Source organism: Rattus rattus, chromosome 9 (assembly GCF_011064425.1).
Source record: "Rattus rattus isolate New Zealand chromosome 9, Rrattus_CSIRO_v1, whole genome shotgun sequence".
Lineage (NCBI taxonomy): Eukaryota > Metazoa > Chordata > Mammalia > Rodentia > Muridae > Rattus > Rattus rattus.
In genome coordinates this window covers 71,150,796-71,176,171 of record NC_046162.1, presented here as the reverse complement: position 1 = coordinate 71,176,171, position 25,376 = coordinate 71,150,796, and the positions used below count along the sequence as shown (strand labels likewise).

General features: G+C 48.1%; 1 protein-coding gene across 1 annotated transcript in view; it reads right to left on the bottom strand.

Annotated features, from left to right (window-relative positions):
• Prkca (protein kinase C alpha) overlaps positions 1-25,376 on the bottom strand; it is a 399,975-nt gene that overhangs the window by 19,798 nt on the left and 354,801 nt on the right. Inside the window, exons 12-15 of the mRNA XM_032914268.1 lie at positions 23,702-23,764; positions 22,723-22,861; positions 7,656-7,736; positions 195-302 (exon numbers count right to left, since the gene is read on the bottom strand). Coding sequence (XP_032770159.1) covers positions 195-302; positions 7,656-7,736; positions 22,723-22,861; positions 23,702-23,764 — 391 coding nt within the window. The remainder of the gene's footprint in view (positions 1-194; positions 303-7,655; positions 7,737-22,722; positions 22,862-23,701; positions 23,765-25,376) is intronic.

Here is a 25,376-nt window from a genome sequence, read left to right as displayed (position 1 = left end):
CTGTGATCTCAGCACTTGAGAGGTTTAAGGGAGTGGATTGCAAATTCAAGGCCAGCCTGGGCTACATAGGGAGTTCAGAGCTGGCCAAGCAAAAGAGCAAGACCTTGTCTCAGAAACAGCATCAGGTATGGAAAGGGTATTTCCCCTGCCAGTCATCTTGGTTGACCACCAGAGAAGAAACCAGATGTACTCACCCCTTTGCAGATGGAGACAGCTTCCTTGGACAAGGATTTGGGGTAGGACACATTGTGCTCCATTATAGACTGAAACAGTTCATCTTCGTCTTCGCCATCGAACGGAGGCTGTCCCGGACAAAGAAGGGGAAAACGGAAGGAGTAGCACATTACCAGGGCTGCACTGAGAGATCTGTGAGAAGAAATGGACCGTGCTTCCCCACACACCGCAGGCGGCAAGGTTAGCTTGGTGAACATGGGGGTGATGTGATTATCCTTAATTAGGCTGCTGGTTGTGCTGTTCCCGCTTTTTAACGGTCTCTTTCATTATCTTACGCTGGGCCACACAAGATAATCTTTAGGGAAAATGGTTTGGAGTAATATGTTTAGTGGTTTGCAAATAAATTATAATTAATCCATTAATCTTGTAATTATGTGCTAAAAATCTAATTATGAAGGAGTCAGGCTGCAGATGGTTTTGTGTTTAGAGGGTATGTATGTATGAGTGTGGTGGTGGTGCAGAGAATGCTTTTTTTTTTTTTTTTTGCCTTGCCTTGAGGTGAAGGGAACTTCAGGCTAGGGGCAGAGAGGAACTGGAGCCCTTCTGACCGGACATGACTGGTAGTCTGCTTGGTGGAAATTGACAGAAGCTGACTTTTAGATATGTCCTTTGTCCCTTCTAGTGGGCTTACAATCACCATGCTGAGAAACCACACTGAGGACCGCATGGAACGTGGAACTCTGTTTCTCGGCTGGATGCCCACACTCGAATGGCCGTTACACAGCAGCTCCCATGATGAGATTTCTGACTAGTTCAGAGCCCAGCGGGTAATATCTGGAAGAAGCTCAAGGAGGGGAGCTTACAGTTGTTCCTGAGGCAGAGGTAGCTCTTGGGAGGGGTTGTAAGGAGACCACGGAAACAGTCTGTGTCCAAAATGCCCTTCTAGTGGTGTCTCCGTTGTGCCTTTTACCCTGAGGGAACTATTCTCTCATGCTCACTCTGATGGGATGTGCCCAGGAGGATTGGACTTATGGAAGTCCCTGAATATCATCTTTGGTACAACCAACCTTCAGTTTAACATAAAGATGGCAACAGCTTCGCTGGTAGAGAGCTTTGAAGGGGAACTGGGCATGGGTCCAGGGCAGGAGAGCCACGTGCTCTGAGGGAAAGATGCCAAGTGTATAAGGAGCCCTCCCCTTGGGCTGGGCATGGGGGTGTGTAATTTCTGTGAGCCATGACCCTTCCTCTCTCTCTCTCTCTCTCTCTCTCTCTCTCTCTCTCTCTCTCTCTCTCTCTTCTTCTCAACGTGTAAACAAAGAGCCCCTTTTCTGGTTGCAAATGCTGGCTTTAAAAGCACCTGTGATGTGGTGTTGGCGTGCACGTGGGTGAGGAGAAGGAACGAGTCTGGCTGTGAATTAGTCAGGGCAGGATGGGCAGGGCCTGCCATGATGTGTAGATGAAACCTGGCATCTACAAGGTAGGTCGGTGGGGGAGTGCAGCTGCAGATGGCCCGTGCTGGAGTAGGGCTGTGCCAGCCGAGAGTGACAGTGGCACCCAGCCCGCTAACACACCTTCCTTCTGGCCCCATCCTCTCGATACCTTTTATCAGACATCCACCCATCACCTCATCTCCCCTAATGAGGAACCCAGGAGGGAGTTTGAGCTTTGGCCAAGGTGTTCACAACTAAGACAAACGTGCTATGTTCTAATCTGGGATGTGAGATGCACCCTGCCAGGAGCACTGTGTAGTCTGAATTTAAGGTGAGTGTGTTTGTTCTCTGAAGGATAAATAGTGTCTTGGAGGTGGGTGGGGCATAGGCTCAATTCCCAGCCATCAGCCAGTCACCTCCTACTATGGCATTCTAGGGTTTTGAGTCAAGATAGGTTACATTCTTTGTAGGCCTTTAACTCCTTACTCAAAACTATGATAGCATAGGGAAATGGCTCAGTTGACAGAGTGAACACCATGGGGACTTGAATTTGGACCCCAGGATATATTTTTTTTAAAGTAGAGCATGGTGGTGCATGCCGATAATTTCAGCACTGGGGGCAGACACAGGAGATTCCCCTAGATAGGCTTGCTAGTCTATTCAGTAACCTCCAGATCCCACGGGAAACCTGGTCTAAAAGAGAAGGTGGAAAGTAACTGAAAAAGAGACCTTTGGTAACCTCTGGCCACTATAATACATATAAACACATGCACATGCAACCCTTACATTCACATTCATACCGTCATACACATGTACACACACATGTGTACAGACACAACTACTATTACAGATTTCAAGATAATACCAGAAATGTATGTATGTGTGTGCGTGTGTGTATGTATGTATGTATGTATGTATGTATGTATGTATGTGTATGAATGCATGTATGTATAGGAATAAATGTGTAAATTCAGGCTGCTGAGTCCATTCAGTGTTGGTTATGTGGATACATCTTGGGCTGGCCGTGTGTGAGTAATCATGTAGGGTGCTTATCTCTAGGGAAGGCTAACTCTCCCTCACTCAGCAGTTTTAATCACCTATAAGTTCATCTAGGGGTGGAGTCCTATGTGACTTCCCTCACACACAATGGAGGCCAACTGGCATCGTCATTGTGCAGTTCTTGCTAGTAGCATCTGGAATGGTGAGGGCTTTTGTTTGATTTTATTTTATTGTACTTTATTTCATCTTATTTTATTGACAAGGTTTCCCTGAGTAGCCCTGGCTGTCCTCGAACTCGGATAACTGCCTGCCTCTGCCTCTGCCTCTGCCTCTGCCTCTGTCTTCTGAGTCCTGGACTTAAAGGCGTGTACCATCACCACCACCAGACCCTCTTGTTCAATCCTTTTTTTTTTTTTTCTTTTTCTTTTTTTCAGAGTTGGGGACTGAACCCAGGGCCTTGCATTTGCTAGGCAAGCGCTCTACCACTGAGCTAAATCCCCAACCCCTCTTGTTCAATTCTTAAGTAGCCATATTACAGATACTTCATAGGTATAGTTTCCCTGTCGTATTTACAAATATCCTTTTATTTTTTTCCCATGGATTCTTGGGTTTTCTTATATTTCAAATAAGATACTATCTGTATTTTTTTTTTTTTCTGACTGTTGCAAACACATTTTTCTTGGTAGACAGCAGTATTCCCATTTAGAGCCCAAGAGCCACCAAGATCTCTTCAAATGGATTCATGGGTCCTTGGCTGTGTTAACAATCACGTTTTGATAACAAATGCTAGTAGAAACACTCTGCATGCTGACTCTTTTTTCCTCTGAATTACTTCTGAGGAACAGCATCCTGGGTGTGGGATTATGAAGCAAAGGATGCGAACATGTTTGTGTTCTTGCTAGGACTCTCCAGCTCACCCTGGGGGCCTCTTTACAGATAATTACCCACTCGCAGGCCTTGGTGCTGAAGGCAGGCCCGTGGTGCCAGGTTATAATTACATCCACCTTCCTTTCTAGTAATGCCAGCTCCCACAGTGTGGGGAGACTTGCTGCCTAGGTACTTAGTATGTGACCGTTTCAGAGTGCCTCTCTCCCCTACTATCCTCATTCCTACAGCTATTTTTAAATGTCTGCAAATCTGGACACAGTGTTCCGAGCTCAGCTCCCCATTAACAAGTCTCGGGCTTGTGTAAAGAGAATTTTCTGAACGTGTTGAGCCCCACGCCCCACTGGAGAGCTCTCAGCTCTCATCAGGCGAACGGAGTGATGGCTCCCACAGTACAAAATGTATCCTGAATCGCTTTCTAACAGGCAGTAGAAAAGGGCCCTGCCATGTTGCTTTGCAGACTGCTAAGGACCCAAGGAGAAGGGAGAGGGACACACGTGGACCATTTGGGCCGAAGCTCCAATTACTGAGATGAAGCATCCGGTACAGAAAAACGTCTATGGAAGGGGAAGGACACAGAGGAGAGGGCCAGTCCCCTTGTGACAAATACTGTGATCACTTGGAGCTGCAGTGAGCTCATCAGAGGGCCACATAGGCACCGTTAATGCCCCTGCCTAAGCAATTATGTTTGTCAGGCCATTCAGAAACCGGATACAGACTCAGGCTATTCAGACTTAATGGCTCCATTTGGCTGCTGACAACTGACAAGCTGAAGGGATATAAAACTGCAAACGGCCACCTTTCCCTGCTCGTCGTTAGCCTTCTGTAGTTAAGGAAGACAAATGTAGTGCCCGATCCCTTGGACGAGCTGCCCATCAGCCTTCCTCCTGAGTCCCTGCATCGATCTGCTCTTGTCGCCGTGTCCCTGTGACTGCGAGGGACTGTGGGTATTGAGTGACACCCGTGGCCAAGTTGTAGACTCACCAGGAATTCACTTCACGTTGCTAGGCTCTACTGGGACAGCGTTTGCTCCTTGTCGGCAGCTGGGTAGAGCTGTATGGAACAGAGGTTGTGGCCTGTGCCCAGCAAGGCACCAGCGTGTTGGAAACCTTGCTGGTGTCATTTTGGAGCATTATCACCCTTTTCAAAATAGACTTTGGCGGATGCACGCAAGGCATGCCAAGTGGCCGAGAGGCAGCATGGAAAATAGGCCAGAAGGTTTCCGGAAGCTCCAGGTATGGGAACAGGGATGAGAGGCACCTCCTTGGAAGGCCTGGACTCCTCCTTGGGGTCCATATACAAGACCTGTGATGGTTCATTTATCTAGGCTCTGCATACAAGGCCTGTGATGGTTCATCCTGTCAACTTGATGAGATTCAGAATCACCATGGTAACGAAAGCCCGGGAATGCCTGTGCAGAGTTCTAGATTTGGTTAAGTGAGGTGGGAAGGTCCACCGTAAATGTGGGTGTCCACATTCCATGGGCTGAGGCCCAGGACTGACCAGAGAGGTGGGATGGCAGCAGCATCCATCTCTCCCGGCTTCCTGATTGGGATGCCATGTGCACATCTGTCTCTGGTGTCTGCTGCTGAGGGGGCCCTCCCAACCGTGAGCCAAAGCCAACTGCACATTACCATGCCTTTGGTCTTCTGTCACCACAAGGCCCTAGGGAGACTTACTTTTTGGGCTCCTCACTAGGGGATGCAGCCTGAGAAATCCTGGGAGGAAGGCTGGCAGGTAGGTGGGAAGGAAGAAAAGAGGGGGAAAGAAGGGAAGAAAGGAGAGGAGGAAGATAGGACCTCACTGCTGGCTCTTCTGAAACCCTAGTCTTCCATCAGCCAAAAGAAGTGAAGGCATGGATGTTCTTGGGAAATGGAAACCCAGGCTGTGTCTCTGGCCAGCTGATTTTGCTGGCTGGCAGATCCAGCGAGGCTCACAATGAGGGCAGGGCTTGGTTTCTGGCCTCAAGATTAACGGGGCAGGGAACTAGACTGCACATTGCCAGCATGGTCAGCAGGGTCCCCAGGTGTCTGGCAATTCACAGTCAAATTTTGTTGTCGAAATTTTCAGGAGGGGAAATTGGCTTTGAGCATAGGCGACCTGTGTTGCCCCATCTGAGTGCCACAGACAGTCAGCCTATATAACCTGCTTTTCGGTGCTTATGCACTAAGGCATCACACCTAAGAGGAATTCTCAGATTGGGCGGTGGGGGACTTGAATAAACAAACCAACCAACAAACAAACAAACCACTCTTTCCACGACATTCAAATCTTGACAGCATACAGGAATACTGACCGAATGTAGGCAAGTGTTTGCATTTTGCCATAGCTAAACAAAAAAGTTTTACTATCTACTAGATACAACATGATGACAGACATAAAGGACAGGCTTCCTGTCCTAGAGTAAAAGTCTTGAGGTGACAACTGTGCTCACATGGCCAGAGACCTCTGGCTTTCTCTATTTTACTACGTCCAGTGCTGGTGGCTTCCCTTCCACTTCCTAACCAGGGCTACATGCTTTTTCCTCTTAGTTTATCACTAACATATTTTCACCGTCTAATTAGTCTGTTCTCTCTCTCCTCTGAGCTGTGAGCTTTGTGAAGGTGAGGATTTCTGTCTGTTCTATCTTCACTATACATAGGAAGCATTCAGTGTGCAAATAAATTATAGCCAACGAATGTACCATCTCAGAATGGTAGGCATTTTGTCTCCAGAAACATATGTGTCTGCTGCTCAGCATGGGTACGTCTGTCCTTTCTTGGTTATTAAGGTTCTTGCCTCTAAGGTCTAGGTCCCCAGCACTGCCTCAGAGTTGTAGGAGTTAAAAAAAAAAAAAAGAGTTGGGTTTTGTGGTGACCCGAATGAGAGTGCCCCTCCATAGGTTCCTATGTTTGGATACTTGGTCCCCAGTTGGTGGAACTGTTTGGGAAGGATTAAGAGGTGTGGTCTTGTTGGAGGAGGTGTGTCCCCGTGGGCCCACACCATTCCTAGTGTTTCTCTCCTGTCTCTCTGCCTAGTACATGTAGGTAACGATGTGAGTGCTCCTGTACTGTGCCTGCCTGACTGCCTGCCTACCTGCTGCCATGCTCTCCACCATGATGGTCATGGACTCTGACCCTCTGGAACTGTGAACCCCGAATTAAACGCTTTCTGTTGTAAGTCGCTTTGGTCATGATGTCATGTCACAACCACAGGAAAGTGACAAAGCAGGGATAAAGTCAGAAGTCCCTCAAGGGTTCGCCAAACCCACTGCCTCCAGTCAAGCTCTCAGACAGCTCTGCCTCCTGGCCCTCTCTGCAGTCAAGGGGAGTCGAGTGGCCTGTGCCACATAGGCAGGAGTAACAGCCACCACTAAGGCCTGGTTCTAAAATGTTCCCCACGACTGTCCCTCACTCTCTCTTTGTCGCTGGCTGAAATGAGGTGCCACTGGACGACTCTAAGGCCTTCAGCCAAGGAAAAGAGAAAGGACGGGAGGGCGCTGACGCCAACTGCAAAGGACTTTATGGAGAGTGTGAGGCAGCCACTGAGTTCTAGAGGCTGTTTATCAAAGCAGTGGCTCAGGTGTGGAAGCCATTACACGGGGCAGTGCTATGCTAGGCACTGCAACTCCGTTCTCTGATAAAAGCCTCATCAGATGTGAAACTTAATTTGCCTTTTCCTAATGGAAGTTCAGCCTCCAAAAGTTCGGATCACCAAAAGATAGATGGGGGCGGGGGGGAGTCTAACAGTGAGTTTCACCGGCTTCTTCATCCTTTCATAAATAAGTCATAAACAACGGCTGGGATGGTCTTTGTTGACCAAGTGGTAGGGACTGTAACCCAGTCCCAGGTCTGAAAAACTCACAGTGGCCACGACAGTCATCAATTTGCAAGGGACACAACAGGGTGGCCACTGTGTCCACACTCCAGACTGCTACCTCCCACTTGGAGTTTTTATGATCGTCTGCTCTTCGGAGCTTTTCTCCCTATACATAGGTCTCTCCCCAGGCCAGAGGTTTGGAGCAACATTGGTCACCCTGTGCTGTCCCCCTTCCCCCCCTGCCTTTGGTTGGGTGAAGGTCACACCACATGTGACAGCAACACACACACACACACACACACACATACACACACACACACACACACACACACACACACACACACACACGAACATGTAGTGAAATATTACCTGCCCAGCTAGCATCTCATACAGGAGCACACCGTACGCCCACCAGTCCACAGACTTTCCATACGGCTGGTAAGCGATTATCTGTGGGGAAAACAAACGCATCCATTATGTGTAGCACTAACTCAAACTGCTCCTGCCGGGAGAGGTTAAGTCAAGCAGACAGGTATGTCAATACAGCTCTCGCTGGCCTGGTGGTGGTACATTCTGCCTCTCTTTCTGCACAGGGGGACAAGGAAAGGGACCTTTGAAATGGGGGCGGGTACACTGAGAACTGCCATTCTGGGATACAACAGCCAAATCTTGTTTTGCGATTCCTCTTGTGGACTCGCTTGGGGATGTCACTGACTGTCTGAAGCTAGATCTACTTATCCTCACTTGGTGAAAAATATTTAGACAGCGAGTTGGATTTAAATGTTAAAAAACCACGATGCGGCCGGAGAGGTGGCTCGGTGCTTATGAGCCCTCGCTGCTCGGAGGGCCCGGGATTGGCTCTCAGAACCCACACCAAGTGGTTAGAATTGCCTGAAGCTCTAGTTACAGGGAATCTGATGACTTCTCCTGGTCTCCGCAGACACCTGCATATGCAGGTGCGCACTTAGGGGCTGTGCACACATAAAATAAGTAAATAAACACATCTTAAAAATAACACCATCAGACATCATGTACTTTTGAATGGCTACAACGTTTGGTTTAGGCATAGGACACTGATGGTCAGTAAGTTAGTTTCTACTGATTTATCCCTGATGGTTGTTACTCTCAATAAGAATTAACTAAGAAACTTTACAAATGGGACTATGCCAGCCTGCTAGACCATTGCTATTTTATTCAACAGTGGACCACAGGGGCCTGGAGAGATAGCTTGATGGTTAAGAGTACTTCTTGCTCTTAAAGAGGACCCAGGCTCCATATCCAGCAACTACATAGTGCCTCACAAGCATCTGTAATTCCAGTTCCAGGATATCTGACCTCCTTCTCTGTTCTTCATGGGCGCCAGGTATGGGAGTGATACATTAGACTTACATGCCACTAACATATTCATACATATAACATCAAAAAAAAAAAACCCAGTAAGCCATGAACATCTCTGCAAAAGCCTTTAATTATTTCTACAGGACGAATACCTGTGAGTGGAATTGTTGGGACAGAGTGGTTCTTTTTGCCTCAGAAATAAAGCTTTGGGCACTGTCAGATTGCTTGTAGGGCTGCTAAGCACATCTCTGTCAGCAGCAGAAAACTTAAATCTGTGCCCTTGAATTCTCACTAACAGCACTTCCTGCCATTGTTTCTCAGAGGGCCAATTTGAGGACGGAAAGTGATATTTCAATATTTGCATTTTATTCACATGGGAATTGGACACTTGTGTTTCTCTTTTTAATAAGCTGCCTGGCAACCCTGATTGACAGGCCCATTCATTCATTCATTCATTCATTCACTCGTTCATTCTTTTGGAGACGATGGGAAGTGCTAGGGATACACTGTAGCAAGGATAAGATCCCCGCCCTCATGGACTACAGGGACACTTATTTTTATTGATTAATGAGATTTCTTAAGGAGACGGGTCCTCTGCTTTTATTTTTACAAATGTTCTTTACAAACCCTCACCTTCTCACGTTTGGTTTACTATACCCTCTGATAGTTCAAGATTGACACTTTTAGATAGGTAAATTTCCGGGAAAATGGACAGAGAGAGAAGGTGATATTTTACTTCCTGGGTTGAGGCAGGCTCTTTTGTCTCCTGCCATAGTGATGTTGGGCAATCATGGTCAGGATGATTGGATGCAAGATGGAGAAGGCCTCCTGACCTCTGCTTGCTTGCGGAGAGCAGATGTTCACAGTGGCAAGCCACGGAAATATTAGTGACTAGATTCAGTCACACCATTAACAAAAAATGCTACATCTCCCCTTTTCTTTAAAGCCCATTTGGACCAAATAGAAAGCAATAAAAACTTTTCTTCAGAGAGTCAAAGCCTCCAGGTGGGACGCTTTACGCGTATCTCTCATCTTCTCATGCCACACCATGGAGAGACGTGATGAGAAAACTAAGGCTCAGAAAGTTAACAGACTTGTCCAAACCCACCCAATGATTAAGTTGTTTCTGAATGCTGGTTCATTTGTTTTAAAGAGAATTTTATAGATTTCAAATATGTCTATGCTGGACTTGATAAAATGTTATCAAAGAGCACTGAAGACCGGTCTAAAGGATATGAAATGAACTCAAATGGTTTAAGGTAAGGTGTTATGGTTTGCCCTGAAGTTATCTGTATTTTGATGCTAATTCCACTGCCCCTAGGACAGCTGCCTAGTCACATACTCAGGAATCAGGTGACTTGATCAGAACCTTTTCCCCATTGAATTTGTAAAGTACAGGTGAGGGGCAGGTACAGGATAGAAGGAAGCCTGTCATTGGAGGAGAAGGAAGGATGGGCGGGAGAGAAGTTTGAAGGAAGAGAAGAGAGAGGAGAAGAGAGGAGAGGGAGAGAGGGGTGGAGAAGCCAGGGCAGGACAAGATGGCAGGTGATGTTAAGATTCTGCTCTGTGTATTTAGAGGTTGTTATTAATGTTCTCAAGGGATGGATGGTACCGGGCTTTGTATGTTTAAGTAGGCAATTATATCTTACCAATTGGGTCAAAGATTATTGTGTTGTGTGTTCTTTTATGTGAGGGTTTGAGTGTAGGGAAGTGCGCGGCTGGGATGTGTTTCCACCAAGATATCTAGCAGATATCTTGGGGCACCGTGGTGCACACCTAGCAGGATAAAAGACTAACATTACCGTTTTATTTTTATATTTATACAACAACAGTATGGTGGTATGACAATGTTTTAAAAAGCAGTTGCATAAACTGCTCTCTTCAGCGTACAAAGCCAGTTCCTCTCATCTGTGTTTCTTGCTGCCCCAGGGGTCCAACGTTGAACCCAGAAGGTAGCTAAATGAATGAGGAATTTAGACTTTATTTCTTCTCAGGGTCTTGCTACTATGCAGCCTAGGTTGGCCTCGAACTCACAGCATCCCTAGCACTAGGATATCAGGATGTGTCACCATACATGGCAACCGTTCATTCATATTATTTCATATTATATAAGCAATCCCACCAGCCAGACTCCCGTGTTCACATGGTGCTAAGTCATGTTTGATTCTGGAAAACTGTCAGAGAGTGTGGGAGTCCATTTCTGTTCAGACTGAGCTACAATTCCTAAAGGTCACAGCTACCTACAGAGTTTTTTCCTTCTTCTCCCCTCCACTCAGCCCTGGCTGACTCTCTTTTCTATTTTTGCAGCATTAACCCCTGCCAATAACACCCTCTCCTTCTCCAGAGTGCACAAAAGGAACTTCAAGTGCCATGGGCCTTCTCCCACCCACTGAGTTGTTGACCCCACGGGGGCCGTCTGGTTGGCTCCCAGATGGAGAGTAAAGCCACTATGAGCACAGCGTGCTGTCAGGTATAACACAGAGGTGGCATTGGAAGGCAGCCTGAGCATTCTTTCCCAGAGACGTTCATCAGGGCCACTGTGGTTAGGGTTTCATTGCTGTGAAGAGACATCATGACCATGGTGACTCTTATAGAAGACAACATTTAATTGGGGCTGCCTTATAGTTTCAGAGGCAGGAAGCATGGCAGTGTCCAGACAGACATGGTGCAAGAAAAGGAGCTGAGAGGAGCAGCGGGAGGAGAGTGCCCCATACTGGGCAGCGCTTGAGCACGGGGGACCTCAAAGGCCATCCCTACTCAAAGCACCACAGCCACCTGGGTTTGCACACCAGATGATCTCAGTAAACCCACCAGATGATCTCAGTTCCGGAGTACAGTGTGCAACCCCACCACCAAAACTATCCTTTCACACTTTTGCCCAGAGATTCGCTGCTATGAGTAAACGTCTTTAGTGAACCAAAACCCCAGGGTGAAAGGGGATGTTACAAGGAGCCCTTCTTGATGACTAGTGGTCAGATCCACAGATCTGGGATCCTGCTGCCTGGAGGCTATCCAGTGGCCATTAGGCATGTGTTAGCTAAGCTTATGAGCCAGTCTAGACTGAGGTGTCTCTAGGTGTGAAATAAAAGATTTCGAGGATATAAAAAAAATGGAAAATAGCTCATTTGCAGTTTTTTAACATTGGGCATACTGGGTTAAATGGGATATAGCAAGGTCAGTGTCCTCTGTTTCTTTTGTGACTATTAAAAACAGCCCCCCTGGATGCAATTTGGTTTGCGTTTCATTTTGCTGAGCAGCGAGGGTCTGGGTTCTCAGAGTCAATCAATCCCTACACCTTACTTAGGTTCTCTGGCTTGCACTGGCGGGGGTCTAGCTTTGAGCTGAAGACCAGGTTCAGAGAGCGCAGAATAGATATGAGAGTCTCTTGGGTCTGTCACCGTTGGGGACAGATGCAGGTGCCCCTGGCACTTGTGGGCCAAGGGTGGCTTACGGCCAAGCTTGGGCTCCCTGATATGCTGAGGCCCAGGGCCAGGGGTTGCCATGGCAATTTGGCTCCCCATAATGGGGCAGCTCACAAAAGGAGGCCGGCTTGGCGAGAAGGCCTAGAGTTGGCGGGTGTCCCTGCAGCACATGGGAGGCTGAACCCTGGCTTTGATGACAGACCCCGACCGGGACCATGTCACTCATTTTATAGCTGTTTGTCAGTATGATCACTGGGATTATACGTGTGAGAGCCAATTGCTTGGGGGGACTGTCAGGATGTTACAAATGGCTGCCTGTCTTATAAAAGTGAGGTACGAATAAGCATTCTTCTAAACCGGGCACAGGACCAGGGCCTGAAAGGACCAGGGGCGGCTCCTCATTTCGCTTTAGGCCAGGGACCCAGTGAGGGCTCCCGGAAGATGGTTGGTTGAAGGCCACCCAACGCTTTTCCCCTCTGCCAAGACGACTGCTTGAAGGCATCCTAGAGTGAGATGTTTTAGATGACCCCTGACCTCTGACAGTTCAGAAGGCATCCCAGAGTGCTCGGTGCTTTAGATGACCCCTGACATCTGACAGCTCAGAGATGGGAGGGCTTGGGGACATTACCGTGACCAACATCACCACTATGGCTATTCACCCATGTTGGGCTCTTTACCTGCTTATTCATCTCCACCTTCTAAGGCCTGTTTCAAAAGAGAGGAACAGAGGCAAAGGCCTTGTGTAGCTTGTTCAGGATTATAGTAAGAGGCAAGGTTGGGCCTGATTGTCATCTAGAGGCCTACGATGGCTTCACTTTTGACCATTTTAATATACTGCTTCTTTTGGCCTAGGGAGGTCTCCTAGACAGTTCTTGGGGAAGCCTGCTTGGGAGAGGCTCATGCTGAAGATGGGCCAGAGACTTAAAAGGAGCCAGCTTACCCTCCGTACTTCTGTCTATGAACCCTGCAACACCATAGAGTCTGGGCACAGTGGTCCTGTTGGTTCATGTGCTTGAACTGGACCCCACTCTTAATTTCCTATAATGTGAATCAACTCCCCAGAGTACACTCTTAAGTAAATGACAGTTCTGACCACAAGGAGCAGGGCTGGGGGCTCCTTCTAAGCTGCCCGTGGAAAGTAACGACCTCGTGCATAAAAAACTATTCAAGTCTTTTTATCTCAAGGAAACAAAGATGGCTTTCCCTTTTGTTCCAAAAGTAAAAATATGTTATTTGATGGGAGAGTTGAGCTTGTTTTGAAAAGCACCATAAATTTCAAGGGAAGGAACATGGGACCTGTGAGAGAAGCTTTGTACAGACCAGGCAAACCCCTGCTGACCTATCTAGGCAGCACCAGCAGGGAAGGCAGTCAGGCCTGTCAGAGAACTTTCTGGATGTTCCTTCCGTTTGGACACTGAGTTCCCTTATACTTGGGACCTGGACTTTAGGGCCAGGCAGCTTCCGAACCTTCACTGTCTTACACTAAGACTGTTTTTCAGCCTCACTCAAGCCCAGAGTTCTCCTCATGAGTGCCATGCCCACCACAGAGGACCTGCCTCTGCTCCCAGTGTCAGGACCTCACACAGCGCTGGGCGGACACACAAGGCTTTGCTGGAGGATTGAGTAGATCAGAGAGCTAATCCAGTTCATACGCCCACCCTACTCTTGTGCGTACGGTCAAAAGAGCCTTGGGATGTTGGGACGCTAAGACGGGAAAGGGCTTAGAGATGATATAAAAACGTCTTCATGGTTCTGGAAAGGAACTTAAACCTGAACCACAGCCAGGTGCTTGCTGGAGGTTTCCAGTCTCATCAATCTTCAAGGTTGGGGAAAGTCCCCGAGGCTCCAGCTGTCCCCTTCTGAGGTACCAGAGCAGAGGGTGAAACACAGGAGGCACCGTAACACCTCAAGGGGGAGGCTTCCCAACCAAACTCCACTCTGATGACCCCGTCTGAGCTCAGTATGCAGTGGGAAGCATAGTGGGGCAAGGGGGCTCTGAGCCCAACTGCTAGGGACCAGCTCTGCCCCTTAGGGGCTGAGTGCCATTGGGCAACTTGCTTACGAATGAATGCTGCCTTTCCCCAGCTGAGGTCCTAGAACTCCTACCTTTGCCCGGCAAGTTATATGGTGGGGATGAGGAGGCTTTGTTTACAGTGAGATGGACTTATGGGAGGTAAGTACTAAACATGTCACCCACAGTGCCGGACTTCAGGAATAAGGACCAGGTATGTGGGAGAAAGGTCTTCAGGGCGGTAGAGTCAACCAGGCTCAGAGGAGGAGAGAGGAACCACTCCCACAGAAGAGGCAGTCCTCAAAACTTGAGCTGAACACTCTGGAATGATGTTCAAATTAACATTAACCCTTTCTATTCAGCCCTCTATAAACACTAGCTAATGACATATCAGATACTACTTATATAAAATCCTCTTCAAGTAACTGGCTGAATTCTTGTTATGGGTACCCTCCCACCCCCTCTTTCTCCGTCTGTCACCGTTTACGGCGGACAGGCCAAGCCTTCGGGGGGGCATTCTGCTAGACATCAGAGATAATGGCTCTAACTGGGGAGGTGGATGTGAAATGAATACTTAGAAATGTAATATCTACAATCACAGGTATTAGAACATTGCATAAGAAATATCTATAATATTTGAAATCTCCAGAAGAAATGCATTCTGTGAGAATGACGAATATGGCCAGAGTTGGGAGCCTGGGAATTATAGGGTCAAAATAACATATTTTTCTATTAAGATAAAAATGATGCTTCTGTCTATGACAGAAGGGAATAGGAAGTATCTGTTTATTCGGGTGTAGACTGTCTTCCCAGACAATGGAAGGGACACTTGTTTTGAAAGCAGGGGAACCCGAGGTTTACCCACAGTCCCTGCATAGAAAGCTGAATATGACCTTGCATGTGCCCACAACCCCAGTGCTGTGGGAAGCACAGACAGTCTAGTTCCAGGTTCAGTGAGGGATCCTGTCAAGGGCATAAATCAGAGATCGAAAGAGCAGAGTGCCAGATGTCCTCCTGTGGCCTTTGCACGCATGCTCACAGGCAGGCACACCACCATTCTGTTCTCAGCTGGTTACACTGGATAGAACAGAAGCAGCGGACGGGCCACAGATATGAGTTTAGGGACTGTCCCTTTTGAGTCAGGGCAAGCTCATTCAAGTCAAACTTGGGGCCAAAAATTGTATTTCGAGGAAGAGATTATGATGACCCCCTTTTAAATAGATTTCACATCAAGTTCTTAAAAGAGCAGGACTGTAGCAAGGGCTTAGCAAATAGGAAGGAGTAAAAAGCCGGAAGCCGAATGGAAGTCTGGATGTTATAAAGGGCTACACAGGGGACAAATCATGAGTCTGGAACGGCATTGCCGTGATCTCTCTCCCTTTTTCTAAGGGTCTTCTACACAGACCAGGGCAGTATCTGTCTTTTAGGGTTCATAGCCCAGTATTCACCTGTAGCCCTAGCATGGGACTCCCCTGTTAAGCCCAGGGAGCCATTCAAAATGTTAACTACACTTCAGAACAGAGTAACTACTTATACAAAGGATTTAAAGGAGAGTTAGGGATATGTTTTTTATGCATTTTAGTTTTTCCAGAGTTCTCACATCCAGTAGATGTGTTTGGTAAGGGGTGGGAGGGCACATGCACTGAGAAGGGACTGCTGACTGCCCAGATCCTTCCTGCTATCTGTGAGTCTTGCTTGGGTGGGCCAGCACCCCTCTCTAAGTCTGAACCAGGGAAAGTGCAACTGGCCTCAGAGGACCTAAGCTTAGGAATTAAATGACATGCCAGGTGTGAGCGGGAGGTGCACACTCACCAGGTGTGAGCGGGAGGCGCACACTCACCAGGTGTGAGTTCGAGGCGCACACTCACCAGGTGTGAGCGGGAGGTGCACACTCACCAGGTGTGAGCGGGAGGTGTACAGGAGGAAATGAGTAACTAAACTGTTGGTTGTGGCTCTTGAGATACTCACTTCCTCCCCACCAATCCTCAGGTAATTTCACAGAGGAAGGGGTGGGCTCAGAAACCCCTGGCCCATTTTCACAGGGTTTACATAAATCCCTAAATGAACAGCCAATTAATGCAGGTCCCTGAGTACCAATGAGGAAACAGCCTCTGGGCGTGGAGGATGAGTGTGCTTGTGCGAGCGCCCCGCAGGCTTGTGGGAGTGTGGTGGGTGTTCAGGGTATCTTCTGAGGAGAAGCTGCAATACCCTTCTTCTCAGGACAACGGGCACTGCAGAAGAAAGCTGCCTAGCCTATCTTATTGGGACCTTGAACTAAATCCTTGCAAAAATCCTTATGTGCAAAACAGAATTGGTGATCAGAACAAATAACAAAGGGTGTGCTTGCCCTGGTCCAGGATGCCATAGGCATTCGCCAAGGGGTGGTGAATCTATTGGGACCTGGTTCTTTCTGAAGGTCATTGGGAGGAAGGATGGGGAGGAAGAGGAACACTGTCTTGTCTTGCAGACCATGCTAGCATAGGTGGTACCAAAGGCTACAGTAGAGAATGAAGCAGAGTCGGAAGGCTCTGAGGCAGGGGAATTAGGAGATGGTTAAAGAGTTGTGGGCAGGCAGTACCTGAGATCATGTACCTACACAAGTCACAGAGATGTTTGGAGGAGATCCACACAGTTTTAGGAAGATGGAAAGTCTAGTTTGGGCTCTTTTGAGTGTTTGTCTGAGGGAAAGCACAGACTCATTTTCTCTCTAGTGCTGGAGTCTCTGAACCATGACCCTGCAGACAGGGAAGCTGGCTCCGGTAGAAAGAGAGCCACGCTGGGTTTATCATTTTCTTTCTTTAATCAAGTGCTTATGGGCAGGCATGGGCCCATGGTTCATGCAGCTGGAGGAGGCTTGCTTGAGCTGCAGCTCAATTTTTTACCTTTCTCTCTGTTAGCCAAGTGCCAATTTACTGCCTGACTGCTCGGCTGTGTAACCGCGAGAGCTATTCTTTCATTGAGATTTTTAATTCTTTTTTTTTAATTGTCTATATCTCCCTACAGCCCTTCCCCCAGGCCCTTGCTTTGAAGTCTCTGGGATAGCTGGCTCTCTGGGGGGAGCTGAGGTGATGTCCTATTGGCTTCCAGATACTCCCAGCTCACTGGACTCTTTAGTGGATAAGTAGAGGTGTGTGGCCTACTCTATACCAACATCCCCATATTGTGACAGGTGGAGATGGCCCTTCCGGTAACTTGGTTCCAGACTTTCCGATTCTATTATTTCCAAAGCCGTTGGTTATCCAACAGTCACGCACCCAGGAAAGCAGTGTGTAAGTGCATTCTTCCCAAGCCACACTCTGAGCCTGGTGTCCTCTCAATAATGGGCAGGGGAGCACTGAACAAAAGACCGCAGTGCTGCCCTGCGACACAGGGTATCCAAGTCCCTCAGAGGAGTTGAGGGATAGGTACTGACTGGCTGGAGCCAGAGGTATGCAGCCAGGACAGAGGACCAAGATGGTAAGGAAAGGTTAAAGGTGTGTGTGTGTGTGTGTGTGTGTGTGTGTGTGTGTGTGTGTGTGTGCATGTCCCTATGGAGGTAAGACGTTAACACTGTCTTCCTCAATCTCTCTCCATCTTATTAAGACAGGCTCACTCACTAAACCTAGAGCTCACCCTCTAGGATCCTCCCATCTCTGTCCCTCCCTCACTAGAGTTACAGAACTGTGCTTCTGTGATCGGTTTTACAGAGGCGCTGGGGATCTGAACTTAGGTCTGTATGCTTGAGCAGCAAGCACTTTGCCCATGCAGCCACCTCCCAGCCCCAAAATGCTCACTTTAAATTGCTTTTCTCCATGACTCTAGAGACAATATAGGTGAACATTGTCTCTGATCTATGAAAAAGAAAATGGATGGCCTTCGGGGCCGGGAGATCGAGGGTCCAAATCTAACTTTGCCTGTAACCAGGTGTGTGATTCTGTACAAGTCACAGCACCTTGATACCTGATAAAGATGTGCTCAGGGGACATGGGACAGAGCAGAGCCAACACAGCACAGGAGAGGTTCTCTGCCCGCTTAGCACATCCCCTGTGTTAGCAGGGTTTCAAGGATTTCCATGCGTGACATACTACAAACGGGTTTCCCTCCCACTGCTGCAGGAGTACAGAGAAGGACACTGGTCAGCCAGTTCGTGGAAGGAAAGAAGAAGGAAACACTGGTGGGGTGGGAAAACAAGGCATTAAGATTGACAGGAAAGAAGTCAATGGGAGAGGAAGATGGGAAAGCCCTCCTAGTGTGGGCTCCAAATAACAATACAGTATCTGTGAGGACCAGGGAAAGAGGACCAGGGAAAGAGGACCAAACATCAATGAAGGCAGGTGCCGTGAGATGACTTACAGAGGATGGAGCTAGAGACCCATGAGAGGGGACTTGTGTTCTTGGGTGGCCTCTGAGCTTTGGACTTTCCCCAGCTTTCTGAGTTACTTCCTTCTCTCTCAGTAGATGGTCACTATTTCTATCAATGTCCACGTGTCCCAGGTATAATTCTTTGTTCTAAGACACAAGAATCTGGACGTCTCAGCGGATGCCCCTGGACTCTGAGCCATGCCTCTCATGCTGGTACTTGAGTCCGCAGAGAGGTGCATGCCTTGCGACGAGTCTTCTCAAGGGCTCTTGCGGACTCAGAGAATTCCTGCTATGTCAGAGCAGAGAGAGCCCTCATGGTGGCTTCTAGAACCATTTTCTGATTATTACCCTATGATGGTTTGTATATACTTGGCCCAGGGAGTAGCGCTTGTTGGAGTAGGTGTACCACTGTGGGTGTGGGCTTTAATACCCTCATTCTAGCTGCCTGGAAGCCAGTCTTCTCCTAGTGGTCTTCAGATGAAGATGTAGAACTCTCAGCTCCTCCTGCACCATACTGACATGGACACTGCCCTGCTCCCACCTTTATGGTAATAGACTGAACCTCTGCACCTGTAAGCCAGCCCCAATTAAATGTTGTCCTTTTAAGAGTTGCCTCTGTTCACAGCAGTAAAGCCCTAACTAAGACATACCCCTCTGTGGATTTTTCATCTTCACTCCTAAGACATATCTGTGAGTGACATTTTTTGCTTTGACCCATCTTCAACCATTAGGGAGATGCCACAGTATAAATCGATTTCAAGGTTTTCCAACAAACAGTCATAAATATTTCAGCCTTTGCTTCGCCTATTAGGGAAAATGCCATCTAAGATAATTATTTTGCTTCTGCCTGACAGGAAGATTTACACAGATGATAGAATTAGTTTAACCCTTGAGCAAATTCTAAAACCTTGAACATCATTTTTTTCCTAAACTGTGAATATTCTTGGGGCCCCGTATGTCAGATGTAGAGATGCCCAGAGGAGAGCTGGAGAGGCAACTTGATGGTGGTATCCACTGATTTTTCCCAGGCAGCGTCACCTATGTTCTCAGTGAGAGAAAGCTGGGCATAGCTTGTGGCTCCAGGAATGTTCCCTCTCTGAACTGTCAGCACTGAAGGGCAGGGAACCCTGGAGGCATCACCTCACAGGGGGTTTCTAAGAATGTGAACCTGTGCTTGGGCATGGTGGCCCATGCCTAAAATCACAGCGTGGGGTGGCAGGAGATGGGGAAGGAAGGAGGCAGTCGGGTGTCCTCTATTCCTACTTAGTTGTTGCAATAAAACACCCTGACAAAAAGCAGCTTAGGGGGAGACGGTTTATTTTAGCACAGTTCCTGGTTCCGGTCCTGCCACTGTGGGGAAGTCAAGGCAGCAGGAACCTGAGACAGAGACCACACCCACGGTCAACAGCAGAGAACAGATGCATGGGTATCTAGCACTTGGCTACTTGGCTTGCTTTCCCCACTCTCATAGAGCCCAGGACCCAAACTCAGGGGCTGGTGCCACCCACCACCGGTTGGGTCTTCCCGCATCAAGGTAATTCTTCCATGGACATGCTCAAGGTACAACCTGATTTGGACAGTGTCTCGCTGAGAATCTCTTCCTAGGGGATTCTAGAGTATGTCTAGTCGACAGTTAAGACTGCACAGCGGGAACCCGTCCCAGGGAAACAGGTAAGAATGCAGTCTGCAGGCCAGAGCTGCTCAGGTTTGAGTGGTGAGGAGGTTTGGAGATGGTTTGAACATGGGGTTGACCCCTAATTCTAGCATTTGGTAGCAGTTTGGCTTTAGACACATTTCTTAGGCCTAAGTCAATTCATCAGAAGGAGGGCTTGATGCTAACCTCTCTCAAGGGATTTGCCTTGAGGACTAAGGTAGGTGTGTGTGTGTGTGTGTGTGTGTGTGTGTGTGTGTGTGTGTGTGTGTGTGTATGTGTGTGTGTGTATTAGAGGTGCCTAGTGCCCAGTAGGCAGTGTACACTGGTTTATATCTTTCTTGCTTATCAGAGAACCGAAAACTGGAGGCTTCTGAAACCAGGGTGCTCACAGCATGAGCCCATTATTTTCTGTGCATGAAGAGTCCCCCAACCTCCCAGAGTAGGCCTAGAATGTGCCTAAGTGTGTTTGGCAGCAGAAAGTCTCATCCAAGTGAGTCCAGCTGAATGTCTTCCTCCCTAAAGGCTGTCCAGGTTCTACTCCTCGGAACCTGTGCATATAGTCTTTCGTACTAAGGACTTTTCAGATGCAATTTGAGGTCTAGAGACACGGAGATGAGTCTAGAGTATTGGGGGTGGGGGGTAATCATAAGAGCTGCTGTGGGAAGGGGAGGGCTGGACTTGGAAAAGTCACAGTGGTCAGTTGATGCCACCGCTGCTTGGAAGGTGAAAGAGAACGGTGTGAGCCAGGGGACAGCTTGTGGACATGGGAAACGTTAAACAAACAAAGAAACGGTCTACCCTAATAAAGGCACTGGTGATAATCCAAGCCATAGGAACAACTATGCCCTTTTAGCCCTGTTGACTACATCTTCTTGGTTAGAATCCTAACACCAAGTACCAGAGTCCTCAACACTCTGACGATACTATGAAGCCATGACCGTGCCTACCGCTTCACTTGGAATTCATAGGTAGATTCTATATACGAGTAAATCCCCCTGGCTCCAGAAAGAATGATATTGATCTTCTGACCATTAGAACTTTGCATTAAATTTTTATATGTGCGTATGTGTGTTGCTAGGTTGAACCCAGGGCTTGGCCATGCTAGGCAGGCATTCTAACATTCTAACACCCACGAGCCCTTAAATCAACATTCAGACTATTAAGTTCATGGACATTTCTATAGCGAATAGAAAAAAAAAAGTCACTCAAATGGACAAGGCTTAATTATGTAATAATTCCACCAGTGGGTGCGTGTCCTCCCTGGTTAGAGCAGACAGCTCAAGTTTTGCAGACATGAGCAGTCATGGGTTTGACCAGCAGAAGCCTGGGCTTCATGGAGAAGAAGTTCAAAGCCACCTTCATCCCTAGACACGCTGCTGCTGCCACCCTCTGTCATCAGGTATCCTGGGCTCTGCTGGGATCTTACTCAGAGCCTTTTCCGTACCTGTCAGCCGTAGGAGGCTTCAGAGAGCACACTGCAGTCTATTTTCTAACTTTCACTGTACTTTTTTCTTCATATTTAAAAGTATGATTACATAAGTTCACAGCGTGGCTGAGGTAGTAATGACTAGTGTCCCCCTACCTCAAGAGATCTTAGTTAAATACCAGGATAACGACCTTGGCAACGTCATTTGAAGTCTGAATTTCTACGGCCAGCTACATGGCTCAGTAAGTGGGGCTCTTGCTGCCAAGATTGATGACTGGAATTCTATCCTTGAGACTCATATGGGGGAAGCGGAGACCTCTCTGACTTCCATAAGGGTGGTGTTATGTGCATGAGCGCGCTCCTTACTATCACTGACTTGAGGAAAAAGGGGAGGGCACAGAGGTTAAGAAACTGACCTGAGTCCCCACAGCCTATAGATAACAGCCATGCTTAAAGCTCACATGTCTCTGACTTCTGAACTGACCTTTCTTACCATCCTTGGTATCTGAGGTAAACTCATGGCTATTAGGTTGAACAAATGTGGGATAAGCCAACAGTGGCTCTGTGGAGAGCTGAGGCTAGCCCACTGTCCACTGTGAGCCCATATTCCCACCACACTGGAGCAAGGATGGGAAAAGATTTCATTGTCCACAGGCTGGGTGTAGACAGACGGTGGCTATGCAATGGCCCAGAGCTGTAACCAACTCTCTGATTGGCATAGAGGAAGTTCCTTGAAAGAGGAAAGAGATCTTTTCAGTACACATGAGTGAAGACCAGGCCCCTCGGCCCCTACTGTAATACAAACCATGAAACTGACTATGCTTAAGCACATCAACTGTGCCTTCCTATGTTAGCATTGTGGCGCCGTGTAGACAAGAGTCATCACCACTCAGGATGCTTAGGAAGCCATGACGGTGACTACCTTCTCACTCAACAGGTAAAAAAAGCAAATGGCAATATACGAGCAAATTCCCCCAACTCCAGTGTCTCTGAAATTATTATGACCAGAGGCTTATAAGAGAAACGGTTTACCACACCACTGCCTCACGAATGCACAGGAAAACAGGGATTCAGGGAAACAGAACGTGGCCTCACTGTGTGCTGACGAGCACGTCAGTTTCTTTTTCCTGTTTGAGTGTCTTTTGTCTGCTTTGCTTGACTCGGTGGTCAAGACCCACACACGGTCTCGTGTGCTATGCAGGGGATGAGTTTGCAGGTTGGCAGCAGTGACTGGGGACTCTTACCTCTGGGGCAATGTAATCCGGAGTCCCACAGAAGGTCCTGGTCGTGACCCCGTCCATCATGTGTTCCTTGCACATCCCGAAGTCGGCGATTTTGATATGCCCTTCTGAGTCCAGCATGACGTTGTCCAGCTTCAGATCCCTGCGAAGGAGCAGGTGAGTGTCAGAGGCCGTCCCATGACATGACTTGATTTGCTCGTAGCTGATGACCTACAAGGACGTTTGCCTAGCTCATCTCAGTGACACTCACATGGTAAGTCCTGGAGACCAGGGGCCAAGAAAGCATCATGCCTTTCTTTCTCCAGAGGCTGAAGGAGAGCCTGGGATGTGGTAGATATTTAAATGCCAAATGAATGATAAGTGGTTGAATTACTGATTCCCAGTCAGGTCTGTGGCTACACATCCAGGGACTCCAAATGACCAGGTTTGGGGAGGTGCCAGGTATTTGGTTTATTAATTTCCTACACAGAAGTGGGAACCCAGACAAACAGCTGGGTATCCCAAGTGACAGGTTTAGAGTTACCTTCCGTGTCCTTCTATCCTGCCTGAGCCAATGACGTCTTTAATTATTCAAGATATTTTTTCTCTCTCTTGGTAGCGGACTTTCACAGCAACCCTAATGTACTTAATTCAGTAGCCCCTGTTTCCCTTCTTCCCAGCTCCCTCGCCTGCTGTGAACCGAGAATGGCGATCTCATTTCTGCTGCTCTCTGACCTCTGTTCAAATGCAAGGCAGAGGAGGTCAGCAGAGTGGAAGATGTGGACCGCAGAAAGGAGGCATGTCACATCCCCGAGACGTGACAACGACAAAGTGGCTCCGGTTTGCCCTGTGGGTGCAGAAGCAGGTGGGTCTCAGCAGGTCTGGGTTCCCAAGGGGCTGTGGACTCGACATCTGAAGTCCCCATCACAGGATCTGTCCCCTGCCCACGGGGGCTCCCCAAGCCTCTCCACCCTTCTACTGCAGGGAGGGCCTCAAGACACACCTGTAAATGATTCCTCTTTTGTGAAGAAAGAACAGCCCGATGGAGATCTCGGCTGCATAGAATCTGCAAAAGAAAGTGTGCTTCAGAGAGCTGGCTTTTCGGACATTCTGGATACTTCTTCCACTCGAGTTGGGGCATCAGAGAGATAGGGGAGAAGGGGGGAGGGAAGGGGAGAGGGAGGGGATGGGGATGGGAGGGAAGGGGAGGGAGGGAAGGGGGAGAAGGGAGGGGGGGGGGAGGGGGGAAAGGGAGGGGGAGAGAGGGGGAAAGAGAGAGGGAGAGAGAGAGAGGGAGAGGGAGAGAAGGAGGGAGAGGGAGAGAGAGAGAGAGAGAGATCAAGATCCTAACATTCTCTGAGATCACCCTATGCATGTTCTTTCCACGGCTGGATCTGCACCTCCCTCTTCATTTTTCATTTTCCCAGTTTTAAAATCTTTTTCCCCCCTCATTTCTGCGGAAAGTGGGCTGCTCATTTATTCCCTACAAGATAATTTCTCATATAGAGATTTAAGGGATGAATACTTGTGAGAACCCCATGCCAGGAGTGCAGTTGGGGGTGGGGCAGGAAGAGTTTCCATTCTCCAACACAAGGACAAAGCAGATTTTGTTGTTTGAGAGTGTAACCTCTCGCAGAAGACAGAGCCTGGGGTGTGCTGTACGCTCTAGCTGTTTTATTTATTCTCTGAAGTGCCGGACGGAATAAATGGGACACGCACCATGATTCATGCCTGAGTTTGCCCTTTTAAATAATTCATAATAAAAACAGTCATTACCATCACTACAAAATCATTAATAGGTTAATATCTGGAACTCGGATTAAATGCAGAATGATGTTTTAAAATTTGCATAGCGCTGGGGAGCCTTTGAAGTCCAAGGAGCCACAAGTCTACGCCTGGGTAAATACACCCAGGAGGCTTAAAATAAACCCAGTAGCTGCAGAGTGCGGGGAAGCTGAAGTCGAAGTTCTTAGTGGGGGCTGGTAGGGGAGGCTAGGACAGGGCTGGGGAGGAAAAAGGGATAGGATCGTGGGTGATTTTCACGTTATTTTCCTTGTTTCCTTTATCTTTAACTTTTCTGCAGCACAGGAACAGGAGGGCATCAGACAAGGCAACATACAGTCGCTTTGTGTCATAAGATGGACGGCCATTCTGCTACCTTTGTTTCTGGCTTTGGGCTATCATGCTGTTTTACAATCTGAGCATCTCAGTACTCTGAGGTACAAGGAGTGGGGTAAGGGCAGGTGCTTCCGAAAAAATGCGTTTGCTTCTTAGTAGAAATAAAAGCAGAAAAATCCTCCTTTCTATTTTTTAAAGCTCGCTATCTGCGTCCAGTTAATCTTTCTGGTGCAGATTATCCCACAGAGGCTCCGGACTCCTGTGATTTACGTTTCAGATCACACGTGGGCCCCAATCCTGGTCCCATTTGCTGACTTGATTAATGGATGCAGGCCTACTGTGCCTCTGCGTTTAGGTCTGGGAAAAAGCTCTCTGCTCGGTTTGCTTCTGTTTAAATCGCAGACTTCCTGGATCCCAGGAGACTGGCAAACAGCGCAGGTATCGGTGCCTCTCCCCAACCCCGTGGATGGCTCCTCAGGTTCCACCCCATTTCCCTGCTCTTCCCACAAGTAAGGCGCATCCCAATGTGATGTTCTAAGACAAGCTTCCCTCCTCCTGGA